At 36.4% G+C, this 21,647-nt stretch overlaps 2 protein-coding genes across 2 annotated transcripts; one reads left to right on the top strand and one right to left on the bottom strand.

Annotated features, from left to right (window-relative positions):
- The first annotated feature begins 573 nt into the window (after window positions 1-573).
- plpbp (pyridoxal phosphate binding protein) lies at window positions 574-10,391 on the top strand. Its single transcript, XM_023290481.3, has 8 exons — window positions 574-735; window positions 3,901-4,008; window positions 4,104-4,139; window positions 4,226-4,301; window positions 5,241-5,381; window positions 5,460-5,602; window positions 7,256-7,354; window positions 9,638-10,391. Exons 1-8 carry the CDS (start codon window positions 646-648, stop codon window positions 9,839-9,841), a joined length of 897 nt encoding a protein of 298 aa, XP_023146249.2. The 5' UTR covers window positions 574-645; the 3' UTR covers window positions 9,842-10,391.
- Window positions 10,392-10,857: 466 nt separating this feature from the next.
- Window positions 10,858-18,546, bottom strand: tmed4 (transmembrane p24 trafficking protein 4). Its single transcript, XM_023290482.3, has 5 exons — window positions 18,352-18,546; window positions 16,583-16,683; window positions 16,367-16,492; window positions 15,041-15,187; window positions 10,858-14,929 (listed from the first exon to the last, which is right to left on the bottom strand). Exons 1-5 carry the CDS (start codon window positions 18,488-18,490, stop codon window positions 14,780-14,782), a joined length of 663 nt encoding a protein of 220 aa, XP_023146250.2. The 5' UTR covers window positions 18,491-18,546; the 3' UTR covers window positions 10,858-14,779.
- Window positions 18,547-21,647: the final 3,101 nt, after the last annotated feature.

The raw sequence follows: 21,647 nt of genomic DNA, 5'->3' as shown, positions 1-21,647 counted from the left end.
ATACAAAATAGTGCAAAGAAAAGCCCACAAGTGAGGAGTATCATCCTTAATGTAGAGTAGAACATAAAATACAATATGAAATGCAAACTAGTCTGCTTCCAGTTCAGATATATAATTCAGTTAATGTCTCACATATTAGAATATGTGTAAAATATATAAATATATGTTAAAAAAAATATGTTTATCCTTCATTTTGATGCAGGAAGTGGTATTGTAGGCTGTTTCTTTCATCTAATGCCCTTTTATTTTGCTAGGTGAAGCTGCTGCTTTATAAAGGTTAATAAAATCTAATTGAAAATATGTTAATATTTTCATATAAAGTAGAAGATAAGTAGGATAAGAGGAAATAGCGTCATTACACATGTCGTTAATTCAGATAATATATCAATATATATGTAATATTAATTTTTAATGAATAGATTCAAAGAATATCAGCCAATATATTAATATCAGATTTCTTACTACCAGACAATCGACAGAAACTTTAATGTTTAAACCGTTCTGATGAATATTCATGAGCTGCCCTGCAGAGTCCTGTCCGACAGGGGGCGCTGTCTCCGGACCCGCCGGCTGCTCCTCTTCCGGGCGGACTGACGTCACCGCGGTCACGTTTCTTTACGTTGAGTGTCGTCGCCGTTTGACGGTATGTGGAAAGTAGCAATGTCGGAGGAGGTTGGGAAGGCGCTACAGTCGGTAGTGGAGCGGGTGAACCAGGCGGCGGCACGGCGGCCAAAGGTAACTGCAGCCCGGGAGGCTCCGCTCGGCGACGCCGCCGTCGTTGCTCCTCAGCCGGGGCGTCTCTGAGCGACGGCGGCGGAGGCTCGTTATGTAAAAGACACCGAACACCTCAACCTTTGGATCGGAGACAGGCGGCTGCTGGCTGCACTTTCATAACACTGCATGGTCCACAGTAGCAGCGTGATGCGTGGGAGCAGCAGTCAGAGGCTGCATGTTGATGTGTGGAAGCAAAAGCCTGCAGAACGCTATTAGCACGATTTAATGTTTTAATTGTTAAAATGTGGCCTGTTTGTAAGCTCGGCCACGCTTTCTGTGCACGTCACAGCTCCACTAGTGTAGATGTCATTTTTATTAAAGTGCCCTTTCACTAAATTAGAATGTGGGTCACAGCATGCACTCTTTTAACTAATAATCTCAATAATACAGCATGTCTGATATATCTGTTGTCTTATTATAAATATTCTTTGATATGTGCCGGCATGAATGCATGTTATTATTGTTTGCATAACAGAATGTAGAAAAAGATGCCTGTGATAATTAAGAGATGGTGTCATCACATGTATAGTTAATTAACCAGAGCGACTCCATTGTTTACACTGCTGTCTGTAGCACATGTAGCAGAGAACACAATGGTGCGGAGTCAACAGGTGATTTAATGTTAAGTCTGTGGAAAGTTGTTTACCCACCCTATAATTTTCCAAAATTAACAAATCTCTAACATACTATGTGTATATCAGAATATCTGCCAATATAGCAATATCCGATTTATGTTACGGACCAGGTGCTGCTAAAAAATAATCATAATAATAAGCTGAATTAGAATGTGGGTCACAGCATGCACTCGTCTAACTAATAATCTCAATAATACAGCATGTCTGAGATATGTTGGCTTATTATAAATACAGAAATGTCTGCATTTATGTTTGATATGTGCCGGCATGAATGCATGTTTTTATTATTATTAGCATAACAACGTAGAAAAAGATGCCTGTGGTAATTAAGAGATGGTGTCATCACATGTATAGTTAATTAACCAGAGTGGCTCCATTGTTTATGTTGCTGTCTGTAGCACATGTAGCAGAGAACACAATGGTGCGGAGTCAACAGGTGATTTAATGTTAATTAAGTCTGTGGAAAGTTGTTTACCCACCCTATAATTTTCCAAAATTAACAAATCTCTAACATACTATGTGTATATCAGAATATCTGCCAATATAGCAATATCCGATTTATGTTACGGACCAGGTGCTGCTAAAAAATAATCATAATAATAAGCTGAATTAGAATGTGGGTCACAGCATGCACTCGTCTAACTAATAATCTCAATAATACAGCATGTCTGAGATATGTTGGCTTATTATAAATACAGAAATGTCTGCATTTATGTTTGATATGTGCCGGCATGAATGCATGTTTTTATTATTATTAGCATAACAACGTAGAAAAAGATGCCTGTGGTAATTAAGAGATGGTGTCATCACATGTATAGTTAATTAACCAGAGTGGCTCCATTGTTTATGTTGCTGTCTGTAGCACATGTAGCAGAGAACACAATGGTGCGGAGTCAACGGGTGGCTTAATGTTAATTAAGTTTGTGGAAAGTTATTTAATCACGCTATCATTTTCCAAAATTAATAAATCTCTAACATACTATGTGTATATATATATATCTATATAATGATACATGTAAAAAAAAGAAAAAAAAAATCGGCCAATATAGCAATATCCGATTTATGTTACCAGCCAGGTGCTGCTAAATAATAATAATCATAATAATTAGCTTAATTTTTATAGTACTTTTCAAAACTAAAGCTGCTTTGAAGAATAGAACAGCAATAAAACATTAGTATAGACAATAAATCAATAAAAAGGGTAGTGACAAAACATTAGAAAATACATTATAGCATATTGTACAAACACTGTTCTGCACAGGTGGGTTTTTTAACAGCATTTTGAGCTGTGGTACCAACTGAAATGTTCTGACAGTAAGGAGGAGCTTGTTCTAGGATGGTGGGACATAAATAGCCAAAGCATGGTCCCCCTTCGGTTTAATCCTGGACGGTGGAACCTTTAGAAGCCGCTCTGAGGGTGTCGATGCGGAAATAGGGGATAAAAGTTCAAGCAACGTTAGACCATGTAGAGATTTAAAAGTGATCAGGAGAATCTTAAATTCTGTAATTAATGGGGAGGCAGTGTAATTCAACCAGGACTGAAGTTATGTTTTCCCTGCATTGAGTTTTGCTGCTTTCTGTGTTTTGAATCCGCTGTAAATATGCAACTGGTAGGGGAATCGTGGTTTGTGGTTGCAATAGTCTGGGATAAACATAATCAGAATACAGGTGTGTTAGTGATACTCCTGATTTGTCGATGGCCAGATTGAACTAAAGTCCAAATGTGCTGATTGAGGTTGTGATCAAAAATTGGAGAGTTGAAATATAGCTTATTGATGTGAAAACACATATTTTACATATATAAATCAAAAAAAGTGAGACATTAACTGAATTATATATCTAAGATGGAGCCAGAATAATTTGTTTTGCGTATTGTGTTTTATCTTCTACTCTAAATAGCTTAATATCCACTAATGAAGAATAGAGCTTCATTTTATTTTTAGACATTTAGATACAGAACCGTTCAAAAGTTTTTGTTCGCACAGACAATTTCATGTTTTCCATGAAAACTCACACTTTTATTCATGAGCTAACATAACAGCACAAGGGTTTTCTAATCATCAATTAGCCTTTCAACACCATTAGCTAACACAATGTAGCATTAGAACACAGGAGTGATGGTTACTGGAAATGTTCCTCTGTACCCCTATGGAGATATTCCATTAAAAATCAGCTGTTTCCAGCTAGAATAGTGATTTACCTCATTAACAATGTCTAGACTGGATTTATCATTCATTTAATGTTATCTTCATTGAAAAAAAAATGCTTTTCTTTCAAAAATAAGTACATTTCTAAGTGACCCCAAACTTTTGTACATCCTAAAGCATCAACTTTATCTACTAAAAACATGATTTATCACAGCATCTTTACACAGCAGCAGCAGCCACAGTTTTATCATTGTTCTGTACGGTCCTGACAGGGCCGACTCACTGTTCTGTAAGAGCTAAAACTAGCTGCATCACACTGAGCTCCTCCGCTGTTTCCTCCTCAGACGCTACCGACTGTGCCGCCTCGCCTCGTCGCCGTCAGCAAGACAAAACCGCCGGAGATGGTGGTGGAGGCCTACAAACAAGGACAGCGCAACTTTGGAGAAAACTACGTACGTATAAAACTCTGGTGTCACTGCATGAACTCTTAGAGGAGTAAAGGTGGGAATTAATGTGGATGTTGATCTTGCCTTTTATCTTCACTCAGGTTAATGAACTTGTGGACAAAGCTTCAGATCCTCTGGTTGGTTCACATATCTGAAAATCTTAAATTAGATTTTTTTTTCTCCCATTTGAATTTTTACAATATTTCTTTCTCCCCTTGTGCAGATTTTAGAATCATGTCCAGAAATCAAGTGGCACTTTATCGGCCATCTACAGAAGAATAACGTCAACAAACTTTTGGGTGAGTGACTCTCAGCGCCATCGCCTTCAGGAAAAAGGTTTGACATATTCAGGCTTTCTTTGTGTCAACAAAAACTGAACCCGAGTGAGAGAAAACAGGCTTCACAAAGGTGGTTTTCAACTTTGTTAACTCAAGTTTTCTGCTTCAGACTCATAAAAGTAGGCATTTAGCACGTCATGGGATTCTTCTTCGGCACAAAATGAACCGATCGTGTTCAGCTGCTTCAGACAACAGGTTGTTTTAACGGAGAACTATGATGAATATAAGAAATTATGACGATAAAAAGTGCTTCTACTGAAAATGATGCAGGACAGGAATGCTGGTAGAATCGCATGTTGATCTATTTATTTATCGATCGATACAGCTGCACAGTGAGCTGTTAAACTTCATATATTCAGACATGATATTGTATTGAAGTGCATGTAGGTCTGACACTGACTCATAATCAAGGAAATCACTTTGATTTGGCCACAAATTAAACTGAACTAAAGTTACTGATTAAATATTCTCTGTAATCAATACTAATAAACTGATCAGTTTTCTTATTTGTGTTCTATCAGCTGCAGTAGCAGCAGTTTAAATGGACCAAACATTAAAACATATTTATGTGATTTCTGCATCACCAACTAAATACATGTGTAGGTTCCCATGTCAACACGACACATACAGTGTGTGATACTGTAACTACACAGCTTCATTCAGTGGCTTTAGTGACGTACAGATCGACATGTTTTCAGCTGAGAATCTGTATCAGTCAGAGAAAATTGTCAGGAAAGAGTTTTAAATCCAAAACTCTGAAGAGAACCGACCAGGTTAGCTCCACAGCATCAGTTACCATGGAGATCTAGCAGGTTAAAAGCCTTCATGACACTGAAAACTCAACATACCTGCTAACACTCTTCTTTACTTGCATGTTAAAATCCGTCCTGTGGCCTCCAGGTGTTCCCAACCTGTTCCTGGTGGAGACGGTGGACTCGGCCAAACTGGCTGATAAGGTCAACAGCTCGTGGCAGCGCATCAGAGGTTCCAGTACGCAGAGGCTAAAGGTGATGGTGCAGATCAACACCAGCGGAGAACAGAGTGAGTGACGAGCCGATCGCAAGGTAAAACGCTGCACCGACGGAGTTTCATGAACGGGATGTCAACTGTTTATCGCAGGCAAACACGGGCTTCCACCGGGGGACACGGTCAACACGGTGAAGCACATCGTGTCTCAGTGTCCCGCCCTGATCTTCTCAGGACTCATGACCATTGGACGCTACGGATACGACCTCACGCTGGGACCAAACCCAGACTTTCAGGTACAAAACACTCCCACAAGACTCCTTTTATTTCCTGTTGCCCCAACAAAACTACAATATGCAATGTGTCAAATGATGAATGAATGAGATGAAAATTGTGTCACCGTACAGTAAATGCATTACTTCTAAGTTGAACATGAGGGTATTTGCTCTCGTGTGAAATGAAACGGTGCCCATTTACAAAAAGAATATTTTTTTCTGCTGCTCTTTGCTGGAGGGGTCGTGTTGCTCTATCCTTATCTCTAAAATACCCCACAGATCTTCTATTGGATTCAAATCAGACAACGTACTTGTCCAATTCGTAGTTTTCACTTTGTTCTTCTGTAAAAACTCTCTTTGTGCTTTGGGTTTGTGCAGACTAGGAGTCATCTTGTGGTTTATCCACAGGTGTTCATCATAAATGTTGTCTCCTCAACATATTTTACATTTTTCATGCAACTCCACATCATCACACTCCCACCACTGCTTCACTGTCCAGACTCTACATTCACTTAGGCAGGAGTGTCAACTCATTTTAGTTCAGCCTGATTTGATCTCAAGTGTCAGTAAAATCAGAGCATGATAACCTATAAATAACCACAACTCTTTGTTTGAGTGCAAAAATTTACATTCTGAAAATGTTCACATTTAAGGAATTATCTTTTTACAAAACATCATGAACAACCTGAAATTTGTTATGAAAAATAAATTCAATTTTAGCAACATTATGCCTCAGTTTTTCATTTACACATTACAACTTCCAGATCACAGAGTGTCTACAAAGGAACACAATATTTAGTCACAGATATCTGGAACTGATGATATAGTATTTTACTTCATGATCAGAACGACAAAGGTCAGACAAAAAAAAGACAAAAAAATGACAAAAACAAGACAAAATATTCCAAAAATGAGACGCAAAATGACAAAAGCGAGAAACAAAAAGACAAAAAAACAAGACAAACAACATGAGACAAAACAAAAGAGCCAAAAAAATTAGACAAAAGAGTTACAAAGCGACAAAAAAAGGATAAACGACAAAAACAAGACAAAAAATTACACAAACGACAAAAACGATACACAAAACAATGAGTAAAGCACAAGAATAAGACAAAAAACACAAGCGAGGCAAAAAGGAAACAAAACGACAAAAACAGAAAACGTCAAAATCATGAAACAAACAACAAAAGTCAGACAAACAAGACAAAAACAAGACAAAAGTATTACAAAAGTGAGACACAAAATGGCAAAAGAACTTTTCATGTTCTTTAGCAAATTTTAATGGTGTAATTTTATCAGAGTTTGTTTTTTGTAGGGCGCCGTCCATAAAGGTCAACATTATAATGTGTCCATCACATGGTACACAATACAAAATAATATTTTGAATACACATTTCTGAAAAACTGTCCCCCACAAACTGGTGACACATGTACAAGTTTCAGCGTTCAGATTTCAGTGTGAGCCTGAAACATCGAGAATAATAGAATAATGTTTTGGGAAATTTTGTATTTGTATATGCATGAAAACATTGATTCAATCACACAAACAAAGACACAGGTGCACACAATTCATGGCAATTTTAAATACATCTTTCATAGAGGGTTTTGGTTTTTGTCCAACTGAATGTTAAATATCTAATGTCAGACTGTAGTTTGAACTGTGGACCTGTTGTAGATGCTGCTGAGTCGGAGGCAGGAGTTGTGCGACAGTCTGAAGCTGCCTCTGGAGGAGGTGGAGCTCAGCATGGGGATGTCGACAGACTTTGAACATGCGGTGAGTGTCGCTCATTATCAACATTTAGAAACATAAATATGGAAGCAGATGATGGCAGTGTGGGAGGTGATTGAATTTTTTTTGTTTAAATGTTGAAGGTTCTGAAGGGATATTAAGCTGTCCAGTATTGTAAAGGATACATGTAATCAAGTTTAGATTCATCTGAAATGATACAGTTTTGACTGAGAGGTGGTGGAGACGTTGAGGAACTAGCGGCAGCTTCATCTAGCAAAATAAAAGATATCAGATGAAAAAACAGCCTAAGATACAACTTTCTGCATCAAAATGAAGGAACTCAACTCCTTAACTAACCTTGAGGAGTATAAGAGTTAGTTCAGACGTATAGAGGATATTAAAATTCAGTGTTATTTCAACAGCAAACATGCAGCATTCCTTAAATCTCATAATTAAACCAATTCATTTCCCAACACAGCAAAGCTCAATTAGAATTCCTGATTTAAAATCTAGTTTGCCTTGTTTTCATTAATTAGATTTTTATTATTATTTATTTATCAAGTAAAATATGGAGAGGTGTTTCACTGAATTCAAGTTAATGTCTCGTCGTAATTAGCAATTTTTTGTCTTATTTGTTGTCATGTTAAGATACAAGGTCAGGCATGCATTGGCATCTATTTCTGCCCTTTGCTGGTTTACCCGTTTTAACAGCAGCACTGGCCTCCTTGCATTCAAACATTCAACCAGAACAATTCTTCCGTCGCTCTTTTCAAGAAATACATACTTGGCACCATCAAGGATGATTGTGAGATTGGTTTAAAGAAATATAAAGCAACTTTTAGTTTGTTTTTAACTCTATGGCAGCATTATAATGAAGTGCAGTCAGACCATTCCACACAACACTGTCACCACTAGAGAATGGTCTGACTGTGTGAGAGTATACTTCAGTAGAGATGCTAAAACAGTGGTTTCCAACCTTTTTTGCAGTCAGTTTTCTACGGACTGGTCATCGCGCACAAAACAAATAATAATCATTTTTTGTTTGACAAAAATTCTTAAATGAATAAAATTAGTTTTTATTGCTGAATATGTATTTACTTCTTACTTACTTCTGTCTCAGTCTCTCCCTCTTTTCACAGAAACTCTCCAGAGATGTTTGGTTGTTATTAGGGCTGGGACTTTAACGTGTTAATTTCGATGAATAAATTACAGAAAAAATAACGCGTTAAAAAAAAATAACGCATTTAATCGCATTAAATTGATGGTAGCACCAGAGCTAACGTTAGCTACGACAGTTGTCGTGCAGGCGGGTGTAACCATCCCATAATAGACCACTTTTCAAGACATTAAAGTGCTTGAGTTTACAAAAGGTCTTAAAATGTTGAATAAAATCGCTAGAATTGCACTTTGACTTTGCAGTAATCTGTGAATGTAGTAGACATGAAAAATGCAGATAAATATAAATGAAACAGACATTTTTGTTATTATAACTTAGCAAAATTATCTTTCTTTTAATGACTTAATCATAAACTTTTTGTTTATATATAAATAATTTATATTCCTAAAAAAAGAACCATCAAGTCACACCATTTATCAGACCCAGAAACTGTGAAAACAGTGCATGCATCTCTGGATTTTCAACTTTTTCAAGGTCCTTGAACTACTTATGCTGATGTTATGTCCCATACAGTGTAAAAAACAAACTAAATGCAGGCTTTAAATAATCAAAATCATTTTTTTCTATATGTCCCATTTGAAAATTTTGTGTAAATTTTTTGTGTAAAATTGTAAATTTTAAATTAAACACATATATGTCTACTCATTGATTTATCTGTCAATCACAGTTTTATTTGAATTGAAAAACTTTACTTATTGTGTCAAATAGCGCTATTTGAAAAAAAAAGAAGCGATTAATCGCGATTAATTACAAAGCCTCCAATTAATTAGATAATTTTTTTTAATCGCATCCCACCACTAGTTTTTATTAAGTTTGGAAGGGGTTAGATTGGCGAAGTTTTGAGTCAAGTGCAGGAAACAAGCACAAACGGAAGTGACAGGAAGGTGATCCGTTCATTTTTCTAAATAAAATGTGCTGCAGACTCCACCAGAAATGAAATAAAAAATAAAACTTTTTTGTCTTTCTGTTGGGGATCACTGTGCTAAAAGTCAGACAATCACTAAAGACCAATTCATGCTTTCTCCAAGTACGTATGTTGCTATTTGGTTCCATAAAAACAAAGTGATAAATGCGTGTAAATCAGACCTATCACTCTTGCTGTCTAATGCATTTTATCTGTCTTTTCCTGTGTTTTCATGTGCGTGTTGCAGATCGAGGTGGGCTCCACCAACGTGCGGGTGGGCAGCGTCATATTCGGCAACAGGGAGTATCCCAACAGCGCCGCCAACACTCCGAACCCCAGTCCGGCTCCCAGTCCGGCTCCCAGTCCGGCTCCCAGTCCGGAGAAAACCTCCAAGATGGTGTCGGAAGAAGCCGCCAAGAAGATGACGCACCTCACCGTGTCTGAACACTAAGACGAGCTTCTTCTCCTCTGAAATACCTTTAAGAAAATTCTAATAATAATATTAATAACGCTAATAAAAAAAAATCTCTTCACGTGCAAGATGAACAGACCATTTCCACCGAGTCGTATGGAGCTGGGGTTGCACAAATTCCTGCATCATTTCGAAGAGCTCTTGCCTAATCCTCTTCACTTTTTGTGTGCCCTTCTTGCTCTTTTAAGCATTTAAAAAGTGGCATTCAGTCCAGAGGTAGTTGAACCTTTTTTAACAGTAGTGTCTAACAGGTGTCATTAACCTTTAGTGCTCTGACTTCCTCCTCATGGAGAAACCTATTAGCCAAGATACGAGTCAAACACTGGCGACTTACGGAAGCTTGATTTCACAGCAGATGAGGTGAGGATTTGTCGTGCTGATGTGATATTTTCTACCTTTCCAACCCGACATGTGACAGTGCTGAAATGTGTCCCGGAGGTCAGGAGCTCCACACAGTACAAATGTACCGTTTTTGTTGTACAGTTGAAGCAAAGACTTGATTTAATAAATCATTTACCCTTTATAATGACGCATAGTATTGTGATATTGTTTCGTACGGTGTGCCAAATGTGTCAGATCTCTATTCTTGATATTAACAAACCCGAGCTCTTGTTTCTGTGTTCCAGTCCTGTGTCCGTGCCGTGGTGTTTGTTGGAGATTGAGAGTAAACCTATGCAAAGTGGTGTTTTTTTTTTTTTTTGTTTCCCAGTAGATTATTTGTTTTTTGCGCTGGTTTCCTCAAAGATGTCACAGGGTCGGTGTGTTTCTGTCTCCATGAAAAGTGCGCTGATTTGTCAGTGATTTTAAAAAAAACAAAACGAAAAAGGGTTGTGGTGAGATGTTTTCATGAGGCATTTGAGCGTTGTTTGGTTTGGAATCTAAGCTCTGAAAGGAAGCCAAAGCCAAGCAATAAATTTTACTGTTGAAAATATCTGCCATTTGCTGTGTATTTCTTCTCTTTAGAGCAAAGTGGCACCAAAAAAAAAAGACTGACACTAGTTTGGCCAGTTTCTTTATTAAGCACATGGAGATGACAGTAAAAATGTGAATATTTCCATTGGTAATTGAACTAAACATCTAAAGAACTGCACTGAAATCTAAACTTTGCATGTAAAAAATGAAGATCCTACTCATGATTGAATTAGAATGATTAAACCGCTGTCCTTCATTGACAAATTTAACCAGAAATAACAGCAAACGAGGCAACAAAACGCTCTGCGACCGCTCAATAAATAAGCTCCGGTTAAACACGACATGACAGAAAAACACTTTTATCTCATTCAATCTGTGTAAAAGGCATTAGAAAATGAACAGGACATTTATTTACAACATAAAATCCTGGTTTTAATATCACAAACTGTATCTACAGGCTTTTCTGGTGAGCTAGAAATTATACACAGTTTGCAGAAGAATGGATGGTGAATTAACACTTTAGTTTCACATTTAGAAGCAGCATACACACTTTAATGTAGTTCTTAGTGTTTATTATCAGTCAACAGATCTTCTGTGAAGCATCTAGAACAATATTATTTGAAAACAAAATAAGTAATTGCATGTTAATGACAATTTCAGTTTATTTTAACCCACTTTATTTCCAATTATTTTGGAAATGTGGTGAAATAAGTTGCACAAAAAAAACATATATTAGGGCAAAAAGTGCCAGTCCCCTGCAGGTATTCATTAAAATCTACTTTTGACATTTCAAATAATTTCTCTAGTTTGATCGAGACCTGAAACATACCTGAATTATGATGATTATTCCTTTATTAATGTATGACTTTTTGCAAATACTTCTCCCCCCTTCGTTCCATACGATGCAGCTGAAACCTTTGGGTAAAACTGTGAACGAACCTTAGAGCTCCAGGTGTATTTGCATGAGTTTTGAACAAACAACCATATGGAAAACTTTGGGGATCAAAATTCCCATTTAAAAAAAGACGATGGTATTCAACCAAAAACTGAAATGTAAATCTACATCTTAAAATAGCATTTCCTGTTTCAGTGACAGCTCTAAATCTACCAAAGCCTCCAAAACAAACCTCTCTTCTCTCGTCTTTGAAGCCTGTCATTTGTCCATATCTTCTTTGATTCCAATGTTTCACTTTAACGGAATATTAACTATATTATTCCTTTAGAGTGTAATTCTGTTTGAAAAACATTCTATAGCTGATACTGTTAATGATAGTTACACACCAGACTACGAAGAAAGCTTAAAATCACAAGAAATTTTATTTGCTGATGTTGTTACAGCAATTATAGACTGACACCAGAGTCTACTAAAATGATTTATACTTCAATAAATAAAGACCTGAAGTAAATATGTGGGGGGAAACTGCAGAAACATAAGCTGCCATGATAGCATGGTTAACTCCAAGAGTATAGACAACAGATGGAATACTAGCAGCTTGAAAATCAATAGTAGTTATTGACTCAACTAGCTGAAGGCAGTTGTGTTTAGTTTAATGCACACAAACAACTAGCAGATGAACAAAAAATGTCGCTGATGGTTGAGACCAAAAACGGAGCTAAAATAAGAATAAATATTTAGTCTTACATTATCAGGTGGACACAAATGTGACTCCAAATGGATGCTAATGTTGCTCCAAGTGTTGCACAAATATTGACCAAACTGTAGACAGTGAACACTCTTCATGAAGGTTATCCCTCACATTGTGATTTCATCGGCAATCCAGATTCTTCCTCGTCTTTAAGTCAGGGGTGTCAAACATGCGGCCCGCGGGCCAAAACCGGCCCACCAGAGGGTCCAATCCGGCCAGTGGGACAACTTTGTAAAGAGTAAAAATTACTGAGAAGATATCAACTGTAAATTCTAAATTTGTAAAACTATAAGTTTAAAATAATTTCTAGATCCTGACGAGTTGTTTCGATCATAAAGTAAAATACGACATGGCACATTGTTGTTTTTGTCATCTTGTTTCTCATTTTTGTGTTCCCTTTTTGTCTTGCGTTTTTTGTCTTGTTTTTGTCATTTTGTGTTTTGCTTTATTTGTGCTGTTTTGAGCATCATTTTTGTTGTTTTCTACTTTTAGTCCCACTTGCGTTGTCTATTTTTTTTGTCGTTTTCTCGCTTTTGTCATTTTTTTGTCTCGTTCTTTTAGCTTTGTAACTTTTTTGTCTCATTTTTGTAACATTTTGTGTCATTTTTGTTGTTTTTTTTGTCTGGCTTTTGTTGTTTTGATTATAAAGTAAAATACTACATTGTTCAGTTCCAGATAGCTGTGACTAAATGTTGTTTTCCTTTGTAGACACTGTGATCTGGAAGTTGTAATGTGTAAATGATAAACTGAGGCATAATTTTGTTGTTTTCTTCAGAAATTTCAAGTTGCTCATGACGTTTCGTAAAAAGATAACTCCTTAAATGTGAACTTTGCCAAAACGTACCTTTTTTTACACTAAAACAAAGGAAAAATCTGGAGCTGTGGTTATTTAGAGGTTATTATGCTGTGATTGTACTGGTGCGGGTCACTTGAGATCAAATTGGGCTGAATGTGGCCCCTGAATTAAAATGAGTTTGACATCCCTGCTTTAAGTGTTCATTCGACAGTTACAAACGCTTCATAAGAGGTTTATAATGTTGAAAAATACACTGTTAGATGCTTCAAAGTCTCCCTGATGCTGCGGTATCATCGGTTTTATAGCATTTATGAAGAGTTTCTATGCTGCTTGTAAATGTGAAATGTGGCCTTTGACCCTCTGAACCCCAAAACCTGCCGGCAGGTTTAAAAGGCATGTTATCTTAAAATAAAAAACAAACAAAACAAACAGACCTGCCAAAAGTAGACCCTTCGTGAAAGCCAGATAGCGTGGAAACAGAAACAACTATTGGATTTTTAGCTTTACAACAGTCCTCGAACAAATCCTTTCTGATGCGTTGTTCTGTCGTTATCCAAATCTGTGCTTAAAATTATGTCGTCAAAACCACTTTACATGCAGTGTTTAAAATCTTTGCAAAAACCAAACCATTTACAGTAACCAGATTCTGTAAAAAAATTTTAAAAAAAATTCTGACCTACTTGGCACAACTATGAAGCCAACAGTGACTCAGCTGTGAGCAACAGCCACAGGACAAAAATTCAGGGATTTCTTAGCTGAACTGCATTTACACAGAACAGAGAGGAGACAAATATGAAAAAATAAAAACGTAAATAATTATTTAGAATGTAACAAAAAAAAAAAATTCCAATGTGGGCACTTTGAAAAATGTTTTACATGTTGCTTCCATTTTTATTCAATTTTTTTAAAAATAAATAATCAAAGAAATTCAAGTTAAATGTTTTTATGATTTATTTTTGAGTTGTTTCTACTTCTAGTCATGGTTGTGATGTTTCCATGGAGCTGCAGGACTTTATATTAGAGTGAAAAATGAGCCAACGGTGAACAAATAAAGACACCCAGAAAGTGCTTGGGGTTCAGAGGGTTGAAGTGTTACTAAATTTAAATGGACACGTTAGCAATCAAGGCCAGTGTAATGTTTGCATAAGTGCTGAAAGCTTGATGGTTAGACTTTACAAAACCTATAAATAAAACTATATGTAACGCTAACCATGACCAAACAAATGTAAATAAACTAGTGGGTTCTTACTTGTAACAGCTTCAACATTCAACATAATCACAAAAAGCAGCTTTTTCCTGCACGTGAGGATGGAGAGATGACATGTCCAGTGTTGTCGAGAAACACAACCTAAAGGCGGCTGGAATGTTGTGCTACTGTGGAAAACCTAAAAAGTGTACAAGGGGGGAAAAAAACACATTGCCCAGGTTGGAAAACAGCATCTGTAGGTTTGCTAGTACCATTTATGGCTGACGGTAGGACCACGCGTCTTCATTTTCCGGCGAGTCGAGTCCGTCTGCTCGTGTTTGTGTCGTTTCCCGACGCTGCAGCTGCACAAACGGACGTTACACCAGTTTCTTGGCCTCGAAGAAGCTCTTCAGGTGCTTCATCTGCCAGATGCCGGTGACGATGAGGATGAGCGTCTGAGCGATGGACCACCAGAGGACGCGCTGGTTGGTGCTCTCGCTGGTCATTCTGAACCGCTCTTCACGATACTGCAGGAGAAACCAAACGCAGTGATGTTATTACAGCGGTTCAAGGACTTCAGCAGCCACCCTGAGCCTCACATCTCAGATATTACTGGTGACTTTACGTAGTTTACTGACCCTCTGGTAGTTTTGCTCCTTCTGGATCTGCTCCACTTGATCCAGCAGCTGTCGGACTCGTAGCTGCAGCTCGGTGAGTTTGTCCTTCGCTGCGATTTCAGGATAGTTGTTGGTGTGTTCTCCCACCTGAATGTCCAGATGCACTCGCTGTGGTAAAAGGAAACAGGCAGTTTAAAGTTTATTTTATCACACTTATCACATTAGATATTTAATCTGACAATTTTTCAGTATTTTCATGTCTGAAATTTCATTAGAATGAGCCAAAATAATGTGCCAATACCAAAAATCTACTGTATACTCAGCACAGTTTACCCCTTTATATCCTAATATCCTAGTTCAGTGGTGTCAAATGTGCCTGGGAGCCTTGATTATGAACTGAAAGCATCCTTGAATCATTTAGCACAACTCAATTAGTAATGGACTCAGATATTATTACAGTATCGATGGTTTAGGGTGGACAATTACAGAATCTCTCCAGTCAAATTAAATCAGCATCACAGAAATATGCCAGATTTTCTGCATTAAATGTACTGAGGTTATAATGGACACTGTGTTTGGAAGATCAAACTGACAGGAGAGCAAAGAAACACAGCAGGAAAAGATGATTTTTACAGAATATCCCAGTGGTTTTAACTAATTGTGTGTATTGTACCTACAAAATCACTACTTTATTAAACAAACAACTTTGTTTGGACAAGTTTAGAGGGGAAAAGTGCATTCTGGGTAAACTTTCAAGGCTCATATCAGCATGTGTGATAGGTGGTTAGTCAGAACAAGTTCTAGACAACGAAAGGATCAATTTTTAACCTACATTTTGATCAATTTTGACATTTTGGGTCAGTTTTATAGACGTTTTTGTCATTTTGGGAAAAAACTGAGTCATTTAGGAGAATTTTCTGATCATTTTGAGTGAGTTTTGGACATCTTTTGATTTATTTTGCACAATTTTTGATAGGTGGTTAGTCAAAACAATTATAGACAATGAAAGGATAATTTTTATTTTGAGAAAGCTCAATGCTCAAAAACAGAAATGATCCTTTCATTATCTATACCTAAAAGGAGTGTGGCCTATAAGCCCAGAAAGCACAGAACACTTGTAACAAACAGTAATATTAATTTTTAACATTTCTCATCGTTTTAAACCGTTTTCTAATACTTTAAGGTAGATTTTTTAATATAAATATCCAAATTAGTAGAGCTAATTTTGCTTCGAACCCTTGATTACTGCAGAAGTACATCCTGGGTTCCACAAGTGTTAAAACATTAAACATTAGAGAACATTCATTTTAAAATAAAAGTTTAAAAAAGCTACGGTTCTGTTCGTACCAGTTTCCCTCCTGCAAACAGAGCCATCTTGGTGGAGTTGGAGTGCAGACAGATCTGATGTTCTCCAGGAGTGTGGGAGGTAAAAGTGAAGCGTCCGTCTGACCCATACTGACGAGAAAGAATGATCTGACGGAGACGAAGGAGACAAATCATTAGGTTTCATGTGACTGTCTGGTTTGTGGGTGTGTTTTAGAATACCGCCTCCTCCTTGTTTACCTTCGTGTCCGGATCCTTGATCTCGACGTGCATGCCGAGGCCGGGGGTGGACGGGAGGAAGGAGCTGGTCTGTTTGTCCCACAGCTGAGTCCTGTACTTCCCTATCAGACAGGAAACACAAACAGATCACATGTGGACAGCAGGTTTGACTTAAAATTATAAGACGAATAGAATTAGCAGAAATATAAACATACAGTACCAAATTGAGGTATTTAACATATCATTCAAACTCAATGCATTGTAAAAACATTTAAAATGGAAAATTATAGCGCTTTGATTCAACTCTTCTTGTTTTAAATGTGCTTTATGACTAAACTTGAGTCTGATTTCAAAGTACTATGATGTGAGACATTTTAGAGTGAAAATGGAAAATTATAAAAAGTAAAATGCGAGCAAAAGTACGTATATGGAGAATAGTGTCTGAAAATATAACGTGAGAATACAAAACACGGCTCAAGTTGTGAAAATATCAAAATACTCATCTAACTTTGCAATGAGAGCAAACCTCAAACTTGCAAGTTTTGCAACTGGGAATGAAAGAATTTAGTCCTCTGACATTCTAAAACTCTTAATAGCCAAGTAATATTTAATTTTGCATGATTTTAGCTTTTATTGGAGTACTTTGTGGTATTGTATTAGCCTACCTTTAATTAGTAGGTAAAGGCTGTGAATGGTTTAGAACAATTTTACATGCAGTTCACTTTATTGCATTTCTATTCTTATGTTATCATCTTCCTTTAGATTTGTCTCCTTGTCCTTGTGTTTAGTTGTGTTTTATGACCTGCTAGTTCAGTCGCATAGCACTTTGGTTCAACTTTTGTTGTTCTTAATTAGCTTTAAATGATGCGAGACATTTTAAAGTGAAAATGAATTTTTTTTTTTTTTTAAAAAGTAAAATGTGAGTAAATGTACGCAGATGGACATCACAATACTCATACTTGCAAGTTTTGCAGTTGGTAATGCAAGAATTTACTTTTCTGACATTTCAAATAGCTCAATATCTTTACATCCTGTGCTCAAAAAATCTTTAAAAATTTTCCAAAAATTTTAAAGAAACTACATTGGTGTGCCTGACATTAGAAATAAATCAATGTAAGCCAACTGGTGGTAAGAAACTGGCGAACAGAAATGCAAATGGTAGGTTGCATATTACATATTTTGTCCATTAGTGAGCACTATTGAGTTCACATTTCCATTTAGTATGACTGAACAAGCGATGGATTTAAAATCAAAATCACAGTCTTTAGGATATGCATTATACAACGTGACCCAAAGTTAAAACTGGTCAAATAAAGTCATGCAATCCTTTATTGTCACCATCACATTTTTGCTAATATAAAGGATTTAAAGACTTTTATTGTCATATGCAGCAAAAAGCAAATTATCAGTGATTTTTAAAAGCAAGCAAACAAATAAAACTGCAGATGCAGGGCTACTGCCTCCTACTGGTTCTCCAGAAAGTTGCTTGTACCACAACATCACAGGTGAAGAGCAGCACCATCATCACTCGTTCATCCAGGAATTCTAGCTATTCTACATAAACAGGTGCATGCTAACGCTAACTGAGACAACCTGCCGGTGTAAAGAGGCTAACCAGCTTGTAAATCCCACAGAAAACTTACTAGTTGGTAGTTTTAAGGCTCAAATACTGTGACGAGTCTTTCTGTCGTGGCTGCTGTCACATTCAATGCAGTGTCTCCTCTCTGGCCAGCTGTTAGCGCTCGTTGCTAGTTAGCCGCTTCAAGCTAACGTGCTAGCTAGTAGCTTACCGATAACCATGGTCTCATCCGGGATTTCCTCAATGAAGCATTTCTTCTCCGTCTCTCCTATGTGGAAGTAGAGTCCGTCGCCTGGATGAATCCAAGCTAGCAGCAGAAGGACTCCAGCAGCGGAGACAGACAGCATCATGGAGCCGCTTTCACTTTTGCGCACATCAGCGGAGGAAGCTGCGGACCTGCGGCCGGCTGACGTCACCTCCTACTGCGGAAGAAGGAAGGGGATTTCCTGAGGGAGCTGCATGTATCCCCTGAGTTTAGGCTCTCAGGCAGAATTAGCTCAATTTCTAGCTTTTTATTACCAAAAAAATACACTATTTTCTCTCACGAAGGCTTAAAAGCAAATGTTATGTCCGACTGTTATGATAATCAATTTAATTCTTAAAAACAACTGGAATATTAAATGTTGTATTACTGTACTGTTGATGTAATTTATATAAAGACAATTTAAATCAAGATATTGCTTGTTTGTTCATTTTTTTTCCATGTGAATTACTTTCACGGTCCTTAATTTTATGCTCCTTAATTTATTTCAGGAGCATGAACTGTAATGACTTTAGTTAATTTAGTTTGTGTTTGTTTGTGTGGTTTTGTTGGGTTCCTTTGGCGCTTATAGGGCCAACATTATAGTCCATGGCAGTTGTCATGAAGTTTCAACTCATGTGTATATTCCATGAAGTTATTAACCATATTTTATCTGTTTTTTTTTTGTTGTTGTTGTTGTTGTTTTGTTTTGTTTTTTCTGTGTTTAAAATTTTAGCTATTTAGACTTTGGCAGCTGTCATTTATAGCATCTAAAAAACAAAAAAGAAAACAAAACAGCAATGTTCTGTTTAAAAATGTATGTCATCTGCATAATTTTGTTTGTGATCACATAAACATTCTACACATTGCAGGCTATCCTGTAAAACCCAAACATAGAAAATAATATATCAAAAATACTATATACAAATGTATAATATATAATAATATATAAATAACAATATAATATGTAAAATATATACGTGTGTGTGTGTGTGTGTGTGTGTGTGTGTGTGTGTGTGTGTGTGTGTGTGTGTGTGTGTGTGTATAGAATAGAATAGAATAGAATAGAATAGAATAGAATAGAATAGAATAGAATAGAATAGAAAAAATAGAATAGTTTTTTGTCACTTACAAAAAACAATGAAACTCAGTTTGGCACTCTGTATTAGCAGGATAAAAAGATAAATTATATAAAGCAATATTAAACACAGATTAAAAATATATACAACCGAAATACACACAAAAGAGCAAATATGGACCAGAGACATGAACATTATACAACCATTAATATTGCAATTAAGCATATATATGATAAGAAATAATTAAAAAAAATAAAACTTATGTATTTTTGCAATAGTGGGTATTACAGGGTTAATTACACCGTGTTCTGAGGCTTCTTCATGTTCAAAATGACTGATATGGAGTCCAAGATACACATTTTCACATTTTAAAAGGCCCTTTAATGGTTCATTAGTTGTTTAATCTCCCTGTACATACGTAGGTTGGAGCACTCCTCACTGCATTAGACTGCATATACAATATTGCACAGTGTGTTTCTGAACATTTTCTGTTCAGGCTGAACCAGATTTGCTTCAAGTCTGAAGTGCACCAGGATGTTGCATTTTGGTAAAATCCTTCAAAGTTTCTCAGAAATACCACTTTTACAAATATAGCACAACATCAGCCAGAAAACAAAAGACGAACAAAAACAACAACATTGTCATGTCCATCTATGTTAAACTGAAACAAACATTTCTAAATAGAAGACAAGGATCTCTAGCGCCACTTATCAGGTAGTTCTAATACAGTCCTGACATCCCTATGTAGACTGTTTCACAACCATTCCCTCCTCGAGCCATGTGAGCTGGAGCTGAAAAGAGATGCCTGGAACTCCACACCAGTAAGTAAGAACTGAAGACACGTCTTGGATGAAAAGTGAAGCATCTTCAAGAATTCAAAAAAGGAAGCTGCCTTTTGCTGAAGGCCATATATGAAAAAAAAAAAACACTAAAAAGATTAAAGAATTCACCAAACTGTTGTGACTTGTGTGAGTCCATTAGAAGTAATAACTGAATGAGCTAATGAAGAACAAATAGGAAAAATCTATGTAGTTGAAGTGAAAGTGTCCAAAAGACATTTAATCAAATATTAGAATTGCTGTATGTATATTTTAAACACAGGTTTTGTTATATTTCCAGAAGACCTATAAAAATAATGTATGAAAGAACCAAAATACATGATTGTTTTTGTAACAAACATGTATGTGTTTCAGCAATTCCATCATAGAAAATTTAGAGTTATAGGAGTCACTGGAAACTCAAAACTGCCATGATATACATGGCCTTTATAAGTGTAGGTAAACTTTTGTTCACAACTGTACTTCCTAATGGGCTATTTCATTGTGCCGGTTTATTTTGCTTTGTTCAACACCATAGAAAACAGCAAAACTAATTTAAAAGCAGTCTAAACTTTTGACTGGTGCTGCACACGTTGGCTGAGAGCAAGACAAGGAACAAATAACAAGAAATGCAGGTGCAGTTGAAGAACACTGTGACTAACACACTGACAAATAGATTTTTTTACACTGTAAAATGTCATGTTTAGTTTGGATCATGGTCACACTTCTTCAACATGGGCTGATATCAAGTTCTTAACAAATTTATTAGACCACCACCCAGTGTAAGGTGCTAAATTAACAGTATTGTTAATTACCAAGATATTTTTTTGTTTCTGTGATGGTTCATCTGTCAGTATGTGCAAGCTCTTTAACCAAAATTATATTTTTCATGCTAAAATATAATTATTGCTGCTACATGAATTTTCAAATGTACTGTTTTACAAAACAGCAGAAAAAAATAATAAGCACATTGTTGTTTTTTGATCGAGATGCCAAATTAAAATTATTTGCTTGCATTCCGGAACAGAAAAAAATGTTTTTAGTGGTTGTATGTTATTTTGGTTATATTTTAATTTATATTCCAGTGTCCTGGCTCAAATTTGGGTATTAAAAACTTGAATTCTATTTAAAATTCCTCACTTCTGTTCAAAATGGTAACGCATAGGGAACTATTTAGTTGTTCAAGTTTGTTATTTGCCTAATAAATAACAATAGAAATGACAGATTTCTTAAATATTTGTGTGTTATCGTTTTTATGACTAGGTGATCTAATAAATTTGTGAAGTACTGCATATTATTGTTGTATTTCAAACTTTCAAACACTGATTTCCATCCCCAAAACTGGTGAGACTATAATCTCAACACTTTT

Source organism: Amphiprion ocellaris, chromosome 8 (genome assembly GCF_022539595.1).
Source record: "Amphiprion ocellaris isolate individual 3 ecotype Okinawa chromosome 8, ASM2253959v1, whole genome shotgun sequence".
Classification (NCBI taxonomy): Eukaryota; Metazoa; Chordata; class Actinopteri; family Pomacentridae; genus Amphiprion; species Amphiprion ocellaris.
The sequence above is the reverse complement of the archived record's forward strand: the minus strand, read 5'-3'. Positions and strand labels throughout refer to the sequence as shown.

Excerpts from the sequence above, each read along its gene's own strand:
- plpbp (XM_023290481.3), top strand. The coding sequence starts at position 646 with ATGTGGAAAGTAGCAATGTCGGAGGAGGTTGGGAAGGCGCTACAGTCG. Across the intron at positions 4,302-5,240 it reads TAACGTCAACAAACTTTTGG|GTGTTCCCAACCTGTTCCTG; the intron begins GTGAGTGACTCT and ends TGTGGCCTCCAG. Across the intron at positions 5,603-7,255 it reads GACCAAACCCAGACTTTCAG|ATGCTGCTGAGTCGGAGGCA; the intron begins GTACAAAACACT and ends GACCTGTTGTAG.
- tmed4 (XM_023290482.3), bottom strand. The coding sequence starts at position 18,490 with ATGATGCTGTCTGTCTCCGCTGCTGGAGTCCTTCTGCTGCTAGCTTGG. Across the intron at positions 16,493-16,582 it reads TCAAGGATCCGGACACGAAG|ATCATTCTTTCTCGTCAGTA; the intron begins GTAAACAAGGAG and ends CGTCTCCGTCAG. Across the intron at positions 14,930-15,040 it reads AGGAGCAAAACTACCAGAGG|TATCGTGAAGAGCGGTTCAG; the intron begins GTCAGTAAACTA and ends TTTCTCCTGCAG.